The following is a 21,686-nucleotide window of genomic DNA, read 5'->3' as shown; positions in this document are numbered from 1 at the left end:
AAGCAGTGGTATCAACGCAGAGTACTGATGTTTAATGCTATATTAATGTTGTGAAAGATTTTTTTTTTTTTTCTTGTAAATTTGTATTATACGTGAATGATATACGTGTTTCAGGAAAACGGCAGCGAACAAGAACCGAAATGTGTGCCGAGGAAACGTCGATGGGGAACTGCGCTTTCTACAGATACTGCACCCTCGTTCTCTATCTCGACTGATTCACTCAAGGTAATTTCCTTTTATTATGCGTCTCATTTTCATTTTTGAATATCAAAATTCAATAACGATAATATCGTGATAGGCGTTGGTACCGGGTGCAAAACCATTATCTATCAACGAAGTTCGTCTCTCGAAAGATGACGACGAAGACAAAGATCGTCATAGAAGTAACGATAAACGGCACAATTCCAGTGACAGTACAAATGATAATAAAATAATAGACGAAAACTTACAGAAGAATGGCACTGCTAAAAAGGGCAATGGAAAAGCGGATAATCACATTGGTATGTAATTCATATTCGTAATTTGTTAGAATCAAATTTTTACCTGAGATGAATCAATGCAATGTTTCAATTCTTCCTACACAGCAGCGAGGCGGAAGATATCGATCGTGAAGGAAATGCCGCACGTGAAATCACCAAGTCCGCCTACGTCTAAACCTACCAACATTCTCCTGATCAATAATCTAGTTCGCCCTTTTACATTAAATCAGATCAAGGAGCTTCTTTCACGTACCGGCACCATCGTGGAGAACGGATTCTGGATGGATCGGATTAAGTCCAAATGCATTGTTGAGGTGCGATTATATAAATATAGAATGTTACAATTACCACAATTAATTGTAGAGCCCAATACTTCATCATTATTCTGACATAATAGTATACCAACGAGGATCAAGCTTTTGAAACGAGGCAGGCGCTTCACGGAATCTCGTGGCCTATGTCGAATCCGAAGAAGCTCCATGTGGAGTATGCTACGAAGGAGGACATGGAAGTTGCACGGGAATCATCCAAGGAACAACCAATCGCTCGCAAAGCCGAACCACTCTCGTCCGATCTATGGCAGCAAGATTGGGGTCGCGATGAAAAAATCAACACAACTAAGGTAAGAAGTTTCACAAATAAAATAAAAACTTATGTTATCTCGCTTATGATACTGCTTAAAATATCGGAGCATCTTGGATCAATTCAACGAAACATGTTCATATATTAGGTGACTGTAGTGAGAGAATGGGATTTGGGCAAAGAGGATGGTCAACAGCACATCAGAGAGAAGGAACGCGAGAAAAAGGAGCACGACAAGAAGCGACGAGCGAGGAGTCGGAGTCCAGCATTGGACGCACATTTATCGGCACCGGCTCGTAAATTCAAGAAGAAGGAGGATGATCCACCGCCAGCCAAGCTCCTAGATGATCTCTTTAGAAAGACGAAGGCGACACCTTGTATATATTGGCTGCCGCTTACGAATGAGCAGGTTGGTAAATCCAGTGAACACTAAAAAGCTATAAGAAATAACGATAAGGTATTTATGTAGAAGTTCTTCATTATAAAATATTTAATAGAATAAAGTTTTAAATATAAAGTACAATAACATATCCTTTTGAAAATTGTGTTACAATTTCATTACTCAACCTTTCATTTTGTCGATTGATTGAAAATATTTTTCATTCCGGGAAACTGTGACTATCAAATAAATAAATGGATTGACGATGAAATATTATTATAAAATTTTGAACGATTGTGTGTGCAGATAGTTGTCAAGGAAGAGATGCGACGGCAACATATGGCCGAACACGCGCGCAGATTAGAAGAGATGAGACGTGCTGACAGAAACAGGGATGGCCGGCGTCGACGTAGTCCAAGAAAATAAAAAATATAAAGTATCGTCGGAAACGATACACCTATCTTTCCCTTGACCCAATTTGACCCAAACCTAAACTTGATTCAGCTTTAATCAATTCATTCTATCTCCTCAATCAATCTTGTAATTTTAAATCCTATTATTTTTTACTATTGTATGTTACTTATCACAGATATATATATATATATATATATATGTACATATATATATATATATATATATATATATATCGAGAACATCCAAAATGATAAATTAACATTTCAACATTCATTACTTTTATGTTCTGATCTTATTTTTTGATAAGGATGAGAACATCAATTTTGAGCATTTGTTTGCATAATAGTTCTTGTATTGTTTTCTCTCTTTATCCTATTTCTATTTTATTTTTTCATATTTCCTTTCTCAGTTTGATTTTAAGTCACTTACAGATGATACTATTGCATGATTATCAAGAATCCTTCCAATTCCTTTCCTCATGTGTTAGAATTAAACCGTACTTCTTACAGGTCAACATTTATCTATCCCACAGAGAGCCAATAATTAGATCAGACATGGTGTAGTGATACTGTGTATTGCATCGACCACAGCAGGTGATACTGACTTACGATCTCTACGTCATTAAGACCATATGTGAGAGACACATCTGCTCGCAGTATCCATATGATATATTTTACAACGTGGGAAGCTTTGAAGAAAATAGACGAGACATATGTCGAATGTGGAATAGACTTGACACTTATGATTGAATAATTTTCGTTTCTTCGTTCTTTTTTCTTGTTTCTTTTTGTTTACAAATGGAACATTGACAAGTACACTTGAATGGATACGACGCAATCTGATTGGGATTTACTGCCGCTCCAACTATAGAACAACATTGTTGTGAACATGTTGTCTCGAACATCGTTCGATGGATGAAAAAGAAACTGTCTCTGCATTAAATATTCTTCTCCATCTATTTCGATCTTCGCGAGCTGGACAACTACCAACCATTCAATTTTGGTAGTGGCTACATTTGGAAACGTCGCGTCAGTGTTTTAATTGTGCGATAGACTAGCGCAGAACGAAGACATATATGTAAATATAATCGATATTCCATAGTGTGACACATGTAAAATTATTAATAAATCTTAAACAAAAAAGAAAATACACACTAGTAGGATATATAGAAATACATTTACCGCTTACTTTTTACAATACACCTATCAAAAACTTTGTTATTCATCTGTAGACGAAAAATTGAGAAAAACATGGATAAGTAAATACATTTATGCTTAAAACAAAGAACCGCCTATTGTCTGTTTGTAAAATTGTATTTAATTCCTTTAAAAAAAAAAAAAAAAAAAAGCGAATAAACATCTCTGTAAAATATATAAACTTATCGATAATTTTATTTATATTTTTAATAACATTACCACCGACGAGATAATACCTCGTCGATGCCAACGCTAACATTGTAGTTATTTTAATTATTTAATTTATAAAATCTAAATACAGAAAGTATATATATATATATATATATATATATATATATATATATCAATTATTAAATATATATCACGGTTACAAATAATACTAATAATAACAACGAAGAAAAAATGAAGAGAGACTTAGAGAGAATTAAAATTTAATTATTAGATTGGTTCTCAATTTGTACATTTACTTATGTAAATTTATATAATTTGGAAAACACGACGACATACTCGTTTCATTCAATTGAATTGTACTTACGAACTTTTCTCTTATGTATCCCACTATTAATATTTTTATCAATTTTTAATACAAAGACATTATTTTTGTATTTCTTTATAATGGTAAATGTATTAATAAATGGTAAATAATCTGATCAGATTTTTTATATAGCATCGAAGATTTAATATTATGAGATATTAAACCCAAAACTTGTCGTGATTGCACACTATATAACATTTTTCCAAGTGTTTCAGAAACGAATAAGTAAAATAAAATGTTTATGCAATAGTTAATTTTTGCGAATATCTGAAACATACATCAATATGTATGATGTACGTTAGACGTTTATTCGGGAAAATATTTCTCAAGAATGTTTGATAGTCGATAATGCAAGACAATGTGTATCCGAAAATTATCTCTTTTGTATTAATAAAATAAATCACATTTATTATTTATGATAACTAGAACACAGGCGCGCGTTGCGCGTGCGCTTTTATTTATGGATATTTTCCAATTTTTTTAACTTTTTTCTTCACAAATTGTCAAACTGTCAATATTCGCATGATTTGACAGTTGCAAATAACACGAAGTCGCAGCGCACAAGCGAGACAGCCAATCAGCATCGCGGAAAAGAAGCTTCAACGCTTCGATATATTCGAGTTCGAGGTTTCATGCCTTTTTTTAGAAAGGGAATACTTAAGGTACGAGCTTTCAACAATAATGACGCGAAGAGTATACTAATATTCGCGCATTGTTATCGCAACAAATTTTTTTGTCCTAATGCCAGTTTATATAATATCGACTATCGCTCATTCTTGTTTCGATCAGTTTCGCACAAATTTTACCACATTCATCAAACAGGCATTGTTCTCCCATCAGTTTTATTTAATCAACCTTCACAACACTATAAATTTTGCGTACGAACCAAAAACAGGCGAAGAAACCGATGGAACCTGGAAAAAAAAATCATAATTGTTTTCGTTTTCTTAAATACTGTAGTTGTTCATATAATAAATAATACCCACCAGTCAAAAGAAAGAATAAATAAACCATGATAAATGTATATCCGAAATACAGGAACGTAGAAATGGCGCCTTCAATATCTAATTTAGTGACAAAGAAGTGTATACAATAAATTAACAAGTAGACAGAAGTAAAACCGGATGTGAGAAAGCTGCGCCACCACCAATGATAGTCCTGTAAACAATTTTATTCACATCATATGATATTTAACAAAAGAAATTCAGTTGTCCTCATTATATATTTACCTCTGCGCAAAGATGGAAATAACAGAGTAGAATCGTCGTCTCGGAACATGTGATAACGAGTATAAGGAAAACCAAAAAGAGAAATCCGAACATATAATATACTTGGCTTGACCTAAAAAATGTTTTATAAGAGAGAATGTTTATTAATAAAGATATACACACGCATATATATTTGTGCGTAAAAATCTACTTACCAAAGAGAATTAAGTATGAAGAATAACTGTATAAATATGCAACCGAACGGTAAGACGCCACCCATTATGACACCAGGTACTGGCTGTGTGTAAAAATTTTGTTCTGGTATCTGTCGAGGAATCTGATTCGTTCGCACTGGATGTTCCAAAGCCTGTGGCATTATTCATAATATTATAAATAGTTATTTGCATATATTACATTAAAATAATATAAATCAAAATTACTCTTTTTTTAAAGCCAAAATAGGCGCCGATGAATGTTAATGGTACTGATACTCCAAACCATAATGCTAGAAGTGCAATTAAAGTACTGAAAGGTACTGCAGCTGAACTTCCATTCACCCAGAATATCAAATTCATTATAAAGAATAAGCTAAACACGATTCTGAAAAAGATATATAATCTTGTAATATATATCTATGACTCGAATATAAGTAATAAAAGAGAGACCATCTTATTTCAAATGCAGAAAAATCGATAAATTTATAAATAATGTAAGTTTTACCCAGGACTAAGCATGGATGTAAGTAAGACATTGGATTTCCATTTTTCTCCACCGAAACTTTTATATATCCGAGCGGCTGTGTATCCCGCAGTGGTTCCCAAACAAACATACAAAACCATCGCACAAGTCATCAGCGCGCCTCTGTTAGCAGGAGAGAGGAATCCCAAGCAAGCGAATGCTATAGAATTATAATATTTGTAATTTGTTGTTTGAGAGAGATAAAAGGAAAATAATTAATGCATGAATTTAATCTAATTATATATGTTAAACTGAAATTTTTCGAAATTCTAAAATAATCTTAAATTTAACACCTTATTGATTTTACAAATACGATCTACCTAGTGTAACTAACGTCATGAAGAACACTTGAACACCAGATCCAAGCAGAACTGAAAGCAACATTCCTTTACGCGGAGGGCGGAATACGTCGCCGTGTACCAGTTTCCATCCGAACTCCTCTTGTGCATCCTCTCCTGATTCTATCTGGAAGTAGGCCTGCGTTATCACAACACAGACAAACGGATCACAATTTTGTAAAAGTGAAGAAAACGTTTGGTTACCTTCACCTTTTCATAAAATATGTTACATTGTTCTATAAAAGTTTATTGCAATCAAGCCAAGTTATTCAAAGCATTTCTTATTATTAGTATAGGATATGCAATATTTGAAAATTATTGAATTAAAAGGGCATAATCCAATGAAACTAAATTTTGAGAAAATATAAAACTTATTATATAAGTGGAAAGTTTTTTACAAAAACCATCAGAGCATATAAATTTATGGGTGTGTTCCATTTGATGTTTGAATTTGATCAATCGGAACAAATGGAACAAAGATTTCTTTGTTTTGATTGGTCAATCAAAAAATACTTCGAAGTATTTATGATACTATATGTAGTGCATTTTTCTAAAACATATTTTTGAACAATTCTTTAGAATTTTAATAATTTTATTCAAAAACTTTCAAACATAAACACACACGTGCGCGCGTGCATGTGTATATACAATATTATATAGGTGCGTGCTTGTGCATAAAATCTTTAATAAAAAATCTTTAATAAAAAAATCTTTAATAAAAAAAAAACACCTTTTTTTTTTAATCATATCTTTTTAATATATTTCAATTTAAGATAATTGAATTGTCAAGTAATGTTATTATTAGAAAGACTCCCAGAAATGTATTTCCAGTATTCACTTTGTAATAAAATAAATATGTATAGGGAAGATTAAGTGCAGCTATATTAAAAATTAAAGCTATTTAAAAATATTTATAAAGTTATAAAAAATATTTAAGCTATTTGAGTACAAAGTTATGTAAGATTGTAATATATAAGTACCTGATTATATCGTGCGATATCTTTGTGCAATGTACGAAGCATTATCATAGCCACCATGCCAGAGAGAAACAAAACGATTATCAGTGAATTAAGAATACTAAACCACTGAATATTTGTATGTGGCATCGATTCTAAAATGTAATCCCATCTGGACGACCATTTGATCGTGTTATTTTGCTGAAATAATAACAAATATATGATAATAAATTATGTGTACATTAAATAAAATAATAAAATAAAGAATAAGTAAATTTTGTAAATTATTATTAAGATATTCTTGTGTTATCATATTATTTCATATTCGTAAAGACTTACCACAAATTTAACGGAATATGTATATGTCACTTCAATTGATTGTCCACCTGAAAGCTCATTGGCTGGTATCTCTAATGGTATTTGACTTTCACAATCAATTGGACCGGTATGCTTAATACTGTGAGGCACTACTTTTGCAGCTATTAAAAATACACTCATATGATTAATGCAATATTCATTAATATGTAATTAAATGATACTAAAAACTGGATCTTTGGTTTACAAATACTTACATATGATACGACCACCATTTTCCTTAAAGTTTGATCCCCATTCTTCTTTAGCACCACTATGATAAGTTATAGTAAGATTCACGTGATTGAACAAATAGTAAGTTTTTGGTTTGTTGTATGGACCCTAACAGCATAAAGAAATATTAAATTTAATGTTTTCATAATATGAAAAGAATTCAATAACTCGTTCTATACTAACATGTATAGTACAAGTGTCTAGCTGAGATCTAGACTCTTTGGAGTAGCAACCCATAGGGAAGCCAGTACTGCAATATTGTCGCTCATCTTCTAACTGATAACACCATGTTACTGGCATGTTATCTGACAGAAATGGAACGCATTAATTGAATATTAGAGAGTTTTCATAAAAATACAGATAATAATAAAAAGTATTATAATTGCAAAACTGTACTTTTCAGGAGAATTATTTATACAATAATCTTTTCTTTATAAAAATTTGTTAATCAATAATAATAGAGAAACAACAAAAATAAATTAATAAGTAATGATTTATAATAAAATAACAACTCAATAAATATATATGAGATAAATGCATTATTTTTAAAATGAATATATTTCTGTACATTACAGCACGAGAGCTCAATATAATTTCGCTCACATTTATTATTTTTCCCTCTTTTCTTTTTCTTTAAATTTTTAAAAATAAAAACATAATTACATGAATAATATAATATCTTTCTAAGATATTAATAAAATAGCATTATATAGAAAATAATTGTAACTGAAAATATCCAAAAAAAGTGATTTTAATTGATACTAAATATATTTTTAACTATTCAAAGCTTTTTGATACTTTACCAACAATCCAGTGATGTTGATAATTGACTGCTATCCCTTTCCTCAATAACTGCAAATTCTGTTCAGATTTTTCATCACCTCCTGAATATGTTTTTATACAAGCGCTTTCACACTTGATATCTTTCAAGAATTCCAACTAAAAATACAATAACATATTTTAATCGATATCTTCAGAAATCAAGCTTTAAAAAAAATTGATCTTAGATCTTATTGTTTCTACCTTGTATGGAGACGGACGTATACGTTCTCCAAATACAACCTGTCCCAAGTTTTCAACTGGAGATTGTTCATCATCCCCCAAGCAGAAATCAAAACTAGATTAAAGTTTTATAAAATATTAAAAAATGCTTACAAAAGTGATATATTTTATATTAGAAAAATGTAATAAAAAAAAAAAAAAAAAAAACAGATCACAAATATTATAGTATTATACTTACTGACTATATTCATATGGTATGACATATTTCTCCGTGTTTAGACGATTTACATACAGTTTGACATCAGACTGAAACAGATTTATATATATATATATATATATAAAATTTAGATAAAAATCATAAAGTTTAATTCGCGATATATATATTAAAAAAAGATATGTAATCATAAAGAAATAAGATACTGCAATTTATATATTAAATATTTGATATGAGATTAACAAAAGATAAAAAATGTAGATAAAATTTAGTGCGTAAAAAAGATAAAGGACATAATGTATGCGCGCAAGTGCATCAAATGATGATACGAAACATCCATGATCCATCACGATCATAACCAACCGGCCGCAATTCTTATATACACATACCTTGCAGGTTGGAGTAGTCTCGCCGACCTTGCAGTAATTCACAGGCGCCAGGCCGGGCAAATAGAAGGCCGTAGCACCGTGAAATACGCATAGCGTATAAAAGATCGCCGTCGCCGTCGTCGTCGTCGTCGTCGTCGTCGTTCTCATCGCCGTCGTCGTCGACGCAATGACTGTTCTTAAAATCTTCTGTCGTCCAACGTTCGCGTTTCCTGCGTAAAGTATATATTCTCCTACATAAAAGCGTCCGATCGCATCATACACACCGCGGGTTTCTTTCGTTTACGAGGGATTGCGCGAAACGTCGTCGCGAGCACACGCAAACGCGTATCACATCTCGAGCTCTGCCATGACACGTCACGAAGTGCGCGACGACGAGTCTCTGTCTGGTGACTGGTGACTAATAATCACCCCAGTTCTCTACGCCTCGCCCCCCCCCCCCCCCCTCTTCTCCGCCTATCGTCCTTAAATCGGCGCTATTGTCAGTTTTGAATTTCGCGCCGTTTATGCGGCGTCTACAATAGAGATTTTAAGCCCTAAGTCTTAAGAAATTGACCAATCACAGTTAAGTATGAGAAGAATACTCGACTGTGATTAGTCAATTTCTTAAGACTTAGGGGTTAAAATCTTTATTGTAAACGCCACTTTAGTTGACGCGAGAAGCGATGACGCACACCATTCACAACGACCGGTGCTTAGAGATTTTTACTGGATAGACCAATCAGAAAGTTTCGTTGGCAATCGAGTTTCATATGTATTATATTTTTCAGATTCAATCTTCCAACATACTATCATGATACTGGATAATATATGAACGAATCGAACCAGCCGACATCAGCTGATAACAGCTGAAATTTCTACAATATAATACATATATAAACTACATTTGTGAGCAATTGTATAAATCTCAAGAAAAAAAATAGTAAGGTAAATGCAATGTAAACCACAATTAGGGATTCGTTCGTGACGAACTTTGATCCTTCGATCATACAAATCAGTTTTCGACCAATGTCAGTGATGCGGCGGTGATACAGTGATCTTAACGGCGTCGGTACGTCGTCTAGCAAGTCTCATTAAAATCGCGATGATGTGCATAAATGTAAATTTTGCAACGTCGATTAATAAATATCATGCGTATATGTATTCGCAATTTACAAGTATCAAAGTTCTATTTACGTAGTTAGCACAGCGATGATGTTTACGATCGTGTACATGCTCTAACGATCTTTTGCATACAATTGTACTATGATGGGCATATTGTACGAGAAAAGGCCACTGAAGAGGCCGAGGCTGGGTCCTCCGGACGTTTATCCCCAAGAGCCCAAGCAAAAGGAGGACGAGCTTTCGCTTACAAATGTCAAGCATGGCTTTACCACTATACCTCAACTCGCGGATGAATTTGGAACGGCTAGGAGCTCCAATGTCACTGCCGCCAAAGTCGGCGCGTATTTTAATGCGATTCTTGCGAAAAAAGAGGAACTCGCGACGATGCCCGATACTGGTAGAAAGAGACAGCAGATTAATCCCAAAGACAACTTTTGGCCAGTGACAGCTAGAACTAAAAACGGTATTGAAGCATGGTTTAAAGATCTTTCGGGCAGCAAGCCGCTGGTCGCTCTCGCGAAGAAAGCACCAAATTTCAATAAAAAGGAAGAGATATTTATGATGCTCTGCGAATATCAAGTGCCAATGCTGAGAGCAGCTTGGTTCATCAAGCTTAGTTCAGCTTATACGGTTGCAGTTTCAGAAGCCAAGATAAAGAAGCGTCAGTTACCTGATCCAACCACAGGTAAAACACAACTTTATTTTATGTATCGTTAGGAAATATAGCTATTGTAGTTTCTGATTAAACTGATAAAAAAGAGAATTAATTAGTTAAATGATTTATTGACAATTTTGTGGAATTTTACGGAATTATTTTAGATTTATTGTTTGCAATCATAACTTAATAAGAATTTGTATAAAATTTTTTTTATTATAAAGAATATTGAACATTGCTGTTTTTCCTCTTGTAGAATGGACAGGTACCTTGATAAAATTTTTGAAAGACCAATTATCTAAGCTGCAAGAGTACTATCATATGGGCAGTCATGTATCCAATACCAGCAACAATAATAGTACAACAAACAATTCCTGTAACAGTAATGGAACTGCTGTGACAAATAATAGCAGTAACAACAACAATAGTAATAATAACAATGTTAATAATAATGCAAGCAATAATAACAATTCTGTCAATAATCAACCATCCACACCAACTTCGAGCAGTCAGCCTATAACAGGCAATACAATGAATGAAGAACATAAATTAGCGCTTAAACAATGGCACTATTGTGTACAGTTAGCTAAATACATGTTTGAGGAAGGCTTGCTAGACAGACAAGAGTTACTACAATGGATCCTAGAATTATTAGATAAGATTAGATCTTCGCCCTCGGAAGATGGTATATTAAAGCTTCTATTACCATTGGCTCTGCAATATTTAGAAGAATTTATACAATCTGAATTATTAGCTAGACGATTAGCATATTTGTGCTGCCGTAAATTGGCACATATGTGCAATAATGTTGAAAGTAACAACAATCCTCAGAGTCCTTCTGTCATTAAGAACGAAGTTAATAGCAGTAAAGACACTACTGTTGCTATCCAAGGACCATTGAATCCTTTGACAATTGCTTTTAATGATTATTTGACTTGTGCGCATCACAGAGATATAATTTACAGTTTATCTACTATAATACAGGTGAATGAAATATTACTATTCTTTAGTATATATCATTAATTTATACATTAAATTATTGCAATTATTGCAGTATTAAATAAGAAATTTATTCAATGTTAGGTCATAACATTGGAGTGTCCCACAGCATTGGTCTGGAATAGCGTTGGCGAGGGAAAGGCTCCATCAGTTTTGAATGGATCACCCTTAGATTATTTATCGTGTCCTCCTACAGCATTGCCATGTCCACCAGCAAGTTCCGGCAATCCTACAATGAAACAACTCAAAATAGCACAGGAAAATATAAGAGCACGATCTCAAGCAGCGGAAGGTAGATGGTCATGTGACAAATGGCAACAGAGTAGTGCTAGAACAACAACTACTAAAGTTTTGGCTGCACTGGACGCTCTCGATCGGCATAGTTTTGATAGAATGGATGCCTCTAATTCACTTGATACGTTGTATGCGAAAATCTTTACGTCACCCCCGAAAGATAGCTGTAACGAACGTGATACAAAGATAGAATACAATCCACAACAGGATTCAGCAGTAGTTGAAATTTTGTGCGAATGGGCTGTAAGCGCTGAACGTTGGGGAGAACATAGAGCAATGGCGGTCGCTAAGCTTCTTGAAAAGAGACAAAGTGAAGCTACTGGTGAGATTAATGATAATGATGACAAAGACAGTACATGCAGTAATGGAAGTCCGCCTGTACTTCCTATCTTTCAACCTCTGCTCATGAAATTTTTGGATATGGACGCACCAGTATTGGATAATACTTCAACTCAACCCAAGGCTCAGTTTACGAATTTAGTTCATCTGTTCTCAGAATTAATAAGGCACGACGTTTTCTCACACGATGCGTACATGTGTACTCTTATTTCAAGAGGTGATCTTATACAAGGTAATAGCAATATATGCATCTAAAAATTATTTGTTTGTATATGTTTCTCAGAGAGTTTGTGATTATAAAGAAAAATTAAATTATATATATATTTACAAACATTATATTTAAATTATATATGGATTTTAAAATCAAGAAATATGCGTCTCTGATAACATCTCGCGCGTTAAGTGTATTAACATAACAATAAAACACGAAAGAAACGTGTTAATATATTCAAAGTATATTTTAAAGATATTTCTGAGAGAAGCATTAAACAATAGGCATTTTTTTTATCTTATTCTCTATAAAATATTTTTTTAGAAATTATTAAAATACTTAATCAATTATAAAATTATTGTCTTAAGGTCCAGCAGCTAGCAAACCTGGAACACCCAGTAACAGGGAACCAATCGATGAAGATAGTCTCTTTCCGGGTATAGATTTAAAACCGACTAAATTGGAAGTACCAGATCATGGGCGTACTATGGATTATGATGACAGTAAAATTGATGACGATTTAGATAAAATATTACAGCATATTAAAGAAGATCAACAAAATAGTATGGATGCACCAGACAGTCCCAAAGAGGATGCATTGACTGGACATGGAGGTCATGAAAGTCTCGATTCAAAGATGCCATCAAGTCATAGCAGGCATTTACTGTATACTACCCATTTCCCTCTGCCACAAGTAATTTTTTTTTTTTTTTTAATATTTTCATTAAACAGTTTCAACAAATTGTTAGATCAAATTGCAGCCTCATATATTTGATATCCCTTATATGCTTGTTGAAATTGTTTAGACACAGATTATATGTACAAATACTTTTAATACAATGTTCTTAATATTATTGAAAACCTTTTCACATATAATTTATAAACATTTATTGATATAGGACGAAACATGTAGTCAGCACGATTGTAATCAGCGACATGTATTACTTTATGGTGTTGGACGTGTCAGAGACGAGGCTAGACATGTTGTGAAGAAAATGACAAAAGAAGTATGTAAACTATTTGGCAAGAAATTTAGTATTGATGTTGCAGAGGGTGGTAAAGTGAAGAAACATTCTCGAAGTGAATTTAACTTTGAAGCTGTCACTATGAAATTTCAAAATCTAAGCTATTTTGATCAACACGTTGTGACTTGGCAATGTGCAACACAAGTTATAGAAATGCTTAACACATTTGCATTATCTGGTTCATCCTACTTACCAGTTCATGAACATGTAGCTTTTCTTTTTGATTTGATGGAATTAGCGTTGAATATATATGGCCTAATCGACGTTTGTATACAAATCCTAAAAGAGTTACCAGAAGTAGAGGCCCAATTGACAACTAGAAATAGTCAATTAGTTCGAAGTTATACCACAAATCTGAGTTTGTATGTGGTTGGTGTATTAAGAAGATATCACTGTTGTTTGTTATGTAAGTATATTACTATTTTGTATATATGTTTAAATTATGATATGTGTATATTCATTTTACATTTAAATGATTGTTACAGTATCACCTGAGCAGACGACAGCAGTGTTTGATTTACTGTGCAAAGTAGTGAAGCATGTTTCAAATCCAAGTGATTGCAGCTCCGCTGAACGATGCGTATTAGCGCATTTGTATGACTTATATTCGACATGTTCCCTTTTGAAAACGAAATCGCATGGAGTGGAGGCATTTAGTAACGCTTATCCGAAAATTCGTGCTGCTCTCTATAGCACATTGCAACCAACGCCTTCGAGCCACGTTTATAATTCGCAATTTATGGTGGATGTTTTTACTAGTCCACGAAGAGGTGGAAAAATTGAGCCGCAATGGGCGAGACAATTAAACGAAACGCCGGCCAATCGTTATAGTTTCGTTTGCAATGCAATTGTTGCAGTCTGTAGTGAAACTGATAACGATAAACTCAATGACATTGCTATAACTTGTGCGGAATTAACTGCATGTTGCAATGCACTCAATGCTGAATGGTTGGGAGTACTTATGGCACTTTGTTGTTCCTCTAATAGTTCTGCTTTTTATATCGATGTGTTAAATCAAGTCGATGTACAAGATTTGAGTATACACAATTCTCTGGCTATATTCACATCAATTTTAATCGGTAAGTTGTAATAAGGTATTATATTTTGTGATTATTAAATATAAGATATCATAATAATACTTATATAATATTTAGTACATTTTATGATTCAGTGATTTATTATATTTACAGCAAGGCACTGTTTCTCTTTGGAAGATTTTGTTGTGCACATAGCATTACCATCATTGGTGAAAACTTGTAATGATGGTCGTGGCGATATCGATATTGAAGCAGAAGCGGGTGCGCGTTTAACCTGTCATTTATTGTTGAGACTATTCAAAACTGTCGAATGTCCGCAGCCGGCTTTATACTCGGTTAGCACGAGTCCCCATCCACTTCCAAGTGGAAATACAAGAGGTTATAGCATAAAATTGAGCTGTGATAGACACTTATTGGCAGCTGCACATAATAATATAAGAGTAGGGCCAGTACTGGCGGTGCTCAAAGCTATATTAGTCGTAGGGGATGCTACGGCCACTAAGCAGCCCCCGAAGAAAGTTGATATACCTCTGAGTCATTCCAGTAAAGGAGGCGGCCCGGCCAGCGTCGGGGTCGGAGTCGGCGTGAGTGGTAGCGGAGCCGGCGAATTATCTATCAGCCACATTCTAGGAACTAGTGATATCTTGGGTGGCGGCGATGATCTCGGTCTCGATCTGGCTATGTCTTCGTCCAGCAGTAGCGCCGGCATGACAACGGAAAATGTTAAGGGATTTTCCGATTTTGCTCATCATGTTTTACGTCAGATCTGTAGTCAGGAATGGGTGCTAGAAAGATGTTTGCAAAATCCGGAAGAACTCTGTCATCAAGATATGTTGCTGGATAATATGTTGATACCACGACAGGCGCAAAAATTATTACATATGATTTGTTATCCTGATACTCCGACCGAAGCTTTTATAGATCAGAAAACTCATATTACGAATATTTTGGAAAATCTGGAGCAATGGAGCCTGAGAATGTCGTGGCTAGATTTACAGCTTATGTACAAACAATTCGCGCCAGGCTGCAATGATCTTTCTCAGTGGTTGGATACAGTTGCAAAAGCTGCAATTGACGTTTTTCAGTTGAATAATACTTTGAGTAGCAAACCTGATAAAAGATCGGGTTCTATATGGCTAGTTGCTCCGTTAGTTTCTAAGTTACCGAGTGCGGTACAAGGCAGAGTTCTTAAAGTAGCAGGGCAGGTATTAGAATCTGGTAATTGGTCGAAAACAGCTGGTCGCGAGAGAGGTAGATCCAAATCGCCCTCTTTGTTCAATCATCAGCCGTTTTTATCATTGGTATTAACATGTCTGAAAGGTCAAGATGATCAAAGAGAAGGCTTATTGACATCACTACATTCACAGTTATCACAGTTTTTGAATACTAGTAAGGAGGAGAAGCATATTGGCTCTGAAGATCCTAAAACCAGAGAAGTATTACAAGATGCACTGCAATTAAGATTTAGTCTCGTCGGAGGTGTATTTGACACAATACAGAGGAATACGACTGCTACGACGGATTGGGCAATTTTATTAGTTCAATTGGTCAGCTATGGTGTTATAGATTTAAATAATAATGCAGAACTTTTCACAACCGTTATAGATATGCTAGCAACGCTAATCCACTCTACTTTAGTATCAGATTCGCAGTCTGAAAAAGACGAAAATAAAAAGCACTACCAAAATTTAATGAAAAAATTAAAGAAAGAATTGGGTGATAGAAATTCTCCGAGTATTCGTTTTGTTAGACAACTCCTACCGTTACCGAAGTTGGCTATGGAAGTTATCACGTGCGAACCGGTCGGATGTTTGACTGATACTAAAGGCAACAAGATTGCTGGATTTGACAGCATCGATAAAAAACAGGTACATTTATTTGATTGATATTTTTGACACAAAATATTTCTTTTCATATCACATAAAAACATTATGTTCTTTTTAAAGTATATAATGTGTTATATTTTTGAAATTAGGGATTGCAAGTATGCGATTCTCAAAGAGTGTCGGCGTGGGAACTCTTAGAAGGTCATAAGAATCCTGCACCGCTTTCCTGGGCTTGGTTCAGAGCTGTTCGATTGGAACGTAAACCACTTACATATCAAAACGCGCACAAATTATTGCGATATCATACGCACAGTCAAATTCGTCAAGCTAGCCATTATCTGGATCCACCGCCATTACCACCGGAAGATCTAGAACCGGATAAGAAGGAATCAGAACCTGGCAAAGCAGATACTCCAATGAGCATTGATTCACCAGGACGAGTTGGTGGTAGCGTAGGTAATGCCGGAGTAGGTAATGCTAGTACTAATGGTAAAGGGAAAGCTATGAAAAATAAACGACACAATAGACGTACGAAAGGTGCTGCTACACCCACAACGCCTATATCACAGCAAATGCAGGTGAGTTTAGCTATATACGATGATATAGTATAAGATATTATTAAATTTAATATTTTTTTCTTTTATAATTAACAGCAACCACCATCTCAGTTGCAACAAATGGCATTCGCCAATCAACAGGCTCCCGTTACGCAACAGCCCGGAATGTTTACTGGACAACCACCGCAGCCTCAACAGCAATGGTACAGCAATCAACAGACTCATACACCGGCACAACAGTATGCGTATGGACAACAGTTGCCGCCTACGCCGGTCGGTGGCCCGCGTTATGAGAGACCGGGGATGAATAATCAATCCAAGCAAGCTCTATCCAACATGCTGCGCTTGCGATTACCGTCTACTCAATTTATGGGCTCGCAGCAGCAGCCACCGAATGCCACGCCGGTCGCCGGACCGGGCGCATTCCAAGGAATGCAGAGGCACCAGTTTATCAGACAACAATTGAGAGCGCAACACGGGGCACCAGGTATAAATCCGCAACAGAGCATGTTCGCGGCACAGCAGCAACAACAGCAACAACAACAGCAACAAGGAATATATGCTGGAATTCAACAAGGTATGCATAAAAAAATATGATTTGCAGACCTGTTAATCTATATCTCTTTCTCTAATATGCTGGATTAAAAAATAGTATTTTTTTAACGTGTTAAAATGTGCTAAATAAATTAAATTAAAGTGCGACATGTTATGAAAAATTATAATTTGCGTTTTTAGCTTATGGTTTAATAAAAAAAGAGTGATGTTTTCGCAATTTTAATCGAGCATAATTTAGGACAATTTTTCTTTATAGGTATGAATCAGAATTATGCAGGATATGGTGGACAGCAAATGATACAGCAACAACAACAACAGCAACAACAGCAGCAAACGCCACAGCAAACACAACAGCAGCAGCAACAGCAGCAGCAGCAGCAGCAGCAGCAGCAGCAGCAGCAGTTGCTTCAACAGCAGCAGCAACAAGGCATTCTGAATCAACAACAAAATATGATGTTCAACCAACAGCAGCAAATGATGGCTCCGCAGAGAGGACAAGAATATATGCCACAACAGAGAATGCAGCCTGGTGCTGCAAGGCCGCCCTATTTACAGGTATATTCAAGAATACATTTATAATATTTAATATTAATAAGATAAGAAATAATTAGCTCAAATATATGATCTATTCGTTATTTATTTATAAATTTTTTAAATTGATAATGTAAAAAAGATATCTCATTATTCAATTAGGCGCCAAACGTAACAATGAATGCAATGGGACCAATGGGTGGAGGTGTTCAGAATCAACCTGCTCCTCCTTACCGACAATCTGCTGGCAAACCGGGTGCAGTTGGGGTGACGGGGGTAGGAGCAACCAATGTAAGCTTGCAGCAAAATCAACAGTTCCAGCAGGTATCCAAATTAAGATATATCGGTAGTAATATACTATCTCTAAAGAATTTTGTGAATTATTATTATTAATTATTTTTACATATATAGCAACAAGCGATTAATCAGCAACGCATAAGGCAACAAATGTTGGCCATGCAGCAGCAGCAAGCGCAGCAGCAACAGCAGCAGGCCGCTCAACAACAACAGCAGCAGCAACAACAACAACAAAGCGGTACTGGTGGCCAACAACCAACTCCTCAACTCGTAACGCATTTGCAGAGGCACTTGAGTCAACCACCACAACATTCCTATCAGCATCAACCGCCACCTTATTGAAAATATAGACGAAGGATTCTACTTATTTAGATTGTTAATTAGACGTCCTTGAGAAACGCGTATAATTAATTGAAATAAATCATTTTATTCCGGATTTCACGTTGCAAGCTGAATGAACAAGCCATGTTTGCAACAAAACAAAAGGCAAGTTCTAAAGAAATGTTTTTATCAGACTTGCTACTATCTTTTTTACCGGTCAATATTTTTTACATGTTTAATGTTGAGATGCTATTATGTTTTTTAATATAATAGTTTGACATAGAGAAATTACGAAATTATGAATCTCATATCAAGCCGAATGTCATGATTATTTTTATTAATTGGATATTTCTACAATTATTGCAGTAGTCTTGATCACATAAATTATATATATATATATATATATATATATATATATATATATATATATATATTTAATTGAGAAATTGAAGATATAAAGAGAGAAATGGCACTCTCTTTATATTCTATATATAGAAAATTTTTCATCATTTTTTGTATAAAAAATTATGTTTAAATAATTATTCGACATATTATATATTGACTTGATACTTTGTAATCATATAAAAAAGTTGTAAAAGAATAGATTTTTTTTTTTATATATAAGTTCTCGTAAAATATTATTATTATTATTGTTATTATGTAAAATTCCCAAAGCATACATTAACGAATATAAGGTGATCAATACCATAAGATTAAAATAGTATAAGATAAGAAAATAGTTTAAGATCATGTGTATTATAACTTGTGTATCTCACAAAGTAAATTTATTGTTACTGTTATATGATTATTTAAGTGGTACTTGTATATCATATTTTTTACATAGAATTGTATATTATAATATCAATCATATATACTAATAATAAAAATGAACGTATTTAACAAGAGTGCATTTCATTAAAAAAATTGCTCTTAGAAATAGAAATTGCTATTAGAAATCACACACATAATTGGAGTCGCATAAAAGTAAGTAGTTTTCTCTGTTATTAATGTTTAAAAACGAGTTTCATGTGCAAAGAATTTTTGAAAGAATTTTATAAAATGTATTAACATCTATCGTAAGTACCTTTTATACCGTTATTACATCGCGATTTGAATATCGACGACTTGCTTCTGTGTGCTCGATAATGTTTGAAAAAAATGCACTGCGATCAAAATAATATCATGACAATGTAAATATTATTATGACAATTAAAATAATTATGTGCATATTCAACGATATTTAAAACATGCAATGCGGAGATGAAAGCAGGAGAAAACTCGCTATTTTTTAAATATCTGCATCTAAAAGCAACTTCTCTCTTCAAGCAGAAAGAAGCCTGAGATAGAGGTCATGCCACCGTTTTTCGTAAGATATTTTTTCTAGCTGATAAGTAGTGTCAATTGGATCCATCTTACAATTATTAGAGCCAGCGGAACTACATGGCCAGGTTCACTTTTCGATGCCACGGCCGGTTGCTGTATGTCCGTGCTAAATTCATAATTGTGGATCAAAATTGCAATGAAATATTATGGACTTATTCAGTTATTTTTTACATTTTTACAAATATCAGGGAAAGTATGCGTCTTTTTTAACAAAGAGTAACGAAACAAAAGTTGTAGAGAATTAAATTCTCTTTCAAATGAGATCAAAAGTTATTATTATATTGTTGGTGCGTCCGTTCCCAAACTTCCTTCTCTCTCTCTTGCTCCGATTTGCTGTTTTCTTATAACACACCCACACTCATTTGCGAAAATACGATTAATTATGAATTATAATCGTATACACAACGATCGCAAGATGTACGGCACTTCCGATCGTGGAACAATCACACGCGATACGCACTTTATTATTGTCGCGATACAGTTTTATATCGTTTATCAACAACTAATTAATTGTTCATTGCAATGATTAAAATGATAGGAATTATGTGTCGATAATAGTCGCGATCACATTTAGAAAAGAAATTTGATAAGATACGAATCGTTTTGTACTATTACTTTATCGTTCGAGTATCATCGTGCGACTAAATAATAAAGCCGAAGCATGTAAACATTACCATGCTATTGTTTACGCTGCCGAGATTGAATGTTATTGATTATTTGGTGCTGAAATATTTTATGTACTATTGACATATATATACATATATATAAGCGGAATATTAAATTTATACAAGTATTTTAAATTATAGATTATTTATTTAATAAAAGATTAATATATCATGGAGTTTATCGTTATATTAATTATTCGGATCTGCGATTCGACTATTTTATTGAGTGAGTTCTCAATTCGAATCATATTTATTTTAAATCGTCGAAAAGTTAAACAAACAAGGACGAAATATAATTAAACTTTAACTATTTTTAAAGAAATAATTATTGCTTATAAAGAGAGGGATAAAGATCGCGACAAAACAATAATTTACAATTTTGATTCTTGTCACTTTGATTCTTCATTAAATTTATATATATATATTACACACGAAATATATGCGCCTTAAAATTTATCCTCGTGATATAATTACGTATTATTTAAAGTATATAAAAAATAATATACTCGAGTATCATCGTGCGAATGATAACACATATATATAGGAAAGGAATTTTATAACGTCTCGTCTCATTATAGTTCTAATCAAGTGTCTCCGTATGAATCATAACAAGGCCGTGTGTATATATGTAAACAAATTAAATTATGTAAGTATTTCATTATAAATCAGTTATTTATTAAACAATTAATATATCACGGAGTTTATAATTATTCGACTTATATTAATTATTCGACTTTGTGTGTGCGATTCGATCGTTTTACAGCACGTTCTTAATCCAAATTATATCCAGATTGTCGAAAAGTCAAATAATATATAGCATCGTGGACAAAATATATTTGACTCTGCGTGTTAAAAAAATAATTATCGTCCGT

The 21,686-nt window shown here is 33.9% G+C and overlaps 3 protein-coding genes across 4 annotated transcripts in view; 2 read left to right on the top strand and 1 right to left on the bottom strand.

Moving 5' to 3' along the window:
* LOC138943463 (uncharacterized) overlaps positions 1–2,049 on the top strand; it is an 8,272-nt gene extending 6,223 nt beyond the window's left edge. Inside the window, exons 9-14 of the mRNA XM_070314317.1 lie at positions 115–225; positions 299–500; positions 585–793; positions 877–1,101; positions 1,210–1,470; positions 1,747–2,049. Coding sequence (XP_070170418.1) covers positions 115–225; positions 299–500; positions 585–793; positions 877–1,101; positions 1,210–1,470; positions 1,747–1,866 — 1,128 coding nt within the window. The 3' untranslated portion in view covers positions 1,867–2,049. The remainder of the gene's footprint in view (positions 1–114; positions 226–298; positions 501–584; positions 794–876; positions 1,102–1,209; positions 1,471–1,746) is intronic.
* Positions 2,050–2,604: 555 nt separating this feature from the next.
* On the bottom strand, positions 2,605–9,399 carry Tm9sf2 (transmembrane 9 superfamily protein member 2). 2 transcript variants are annotated; one of them, XM_070314194.1, is made up of 15 exons: positions 9,019–9,399; positions 8,654–8,721; positions 8,437–8,530; positions 8,217–8,352; positions 7,597–7,718; positions 7,398–7,521; positions 7,165–7,304; positions 6,850–7,026; positions 5,852–6,008; positions 5,514–5,691; positions 5,234–5,393; positions 5,009–5,160; positions 4,815–4,926; positions 4,572–4,743; positions 2,605–4,499 (listed from the first exon to the last, which is right to left on the bottom strand). In XM_070314194.1, the coding sequence occupies exons 1-15, from the start codon at positions 9,163–9,165 to the stop codon at positions 4,432–4,434; spliced, it is 2,007 nt and encodes a 668-aa protein (XP_070170295.1). In that variant the 5' UTR covers positions 9,166–9,399; the 3' UTR covers positions 2,605–4,431. The 2 variants fall into 2 exon arrangements, with proteins under 2 accessions (XP_070170295.1, XP_070170296.1); XM_070314195.1 differs by having other exon boundaries at positions 5,852–5,996.
* Positions 9,400–9,855: 456 nt separating this feature from the next.
* Kto (mediator complex subunit kohtalo) lies at positions 9,856–19,137 on the top strand. Its single transcript, XM_070314193.1, has 13 exons — positions 9,856–10,066; positions 10,196–10,804; positions 11,031–11,758; positions 11,858–12,638; positions 12,986–13,311; positions 13,517–14,048; positions 14,128–14,721; positions 14,833–16,547; positions 16,655–17,083; positions 17,159–17,639; positions 17,874–18,172; positions 18,311–18,472; positions 18,560–19,137. Exons 2-13 carry the CDS (start codon positions 10,261–10,263, stop codon positions 18,785–18,787), a joined length of 6,819 nt encoding a protein of 2,272 aa, XP_070170294.1. The 5' UTR covers positions 9,856–10,066; positions 10,196–10,260; the 3' UTR covers positions 18,788–19,137.
* Positions 19,138–21,686: the final 2,549 nt, after the last annotated feature.

The sequence above is a fragment of the Polyergus mexicanus genome, unplaced genomic scaffold (assembly GCF_030449975.1).
Source record: "Polyergus mexicanus isolate NDT 795.1 unplaced genomic scaffold, iyPolMexi1.0 SCAF_26, whole genome shotgun sequence".
Classification (NCBI taxonomy): Eukaryota; Metazoa; Arthropoda; class Insecta; order Hymenoptera; family Formicidae; genus Polyergus; species Polyergus mexicanus.
Note: the sequence above shows the minus strand (reverse complement) of the source record. Positions and strands in the feature narration are given on the sequence as shown.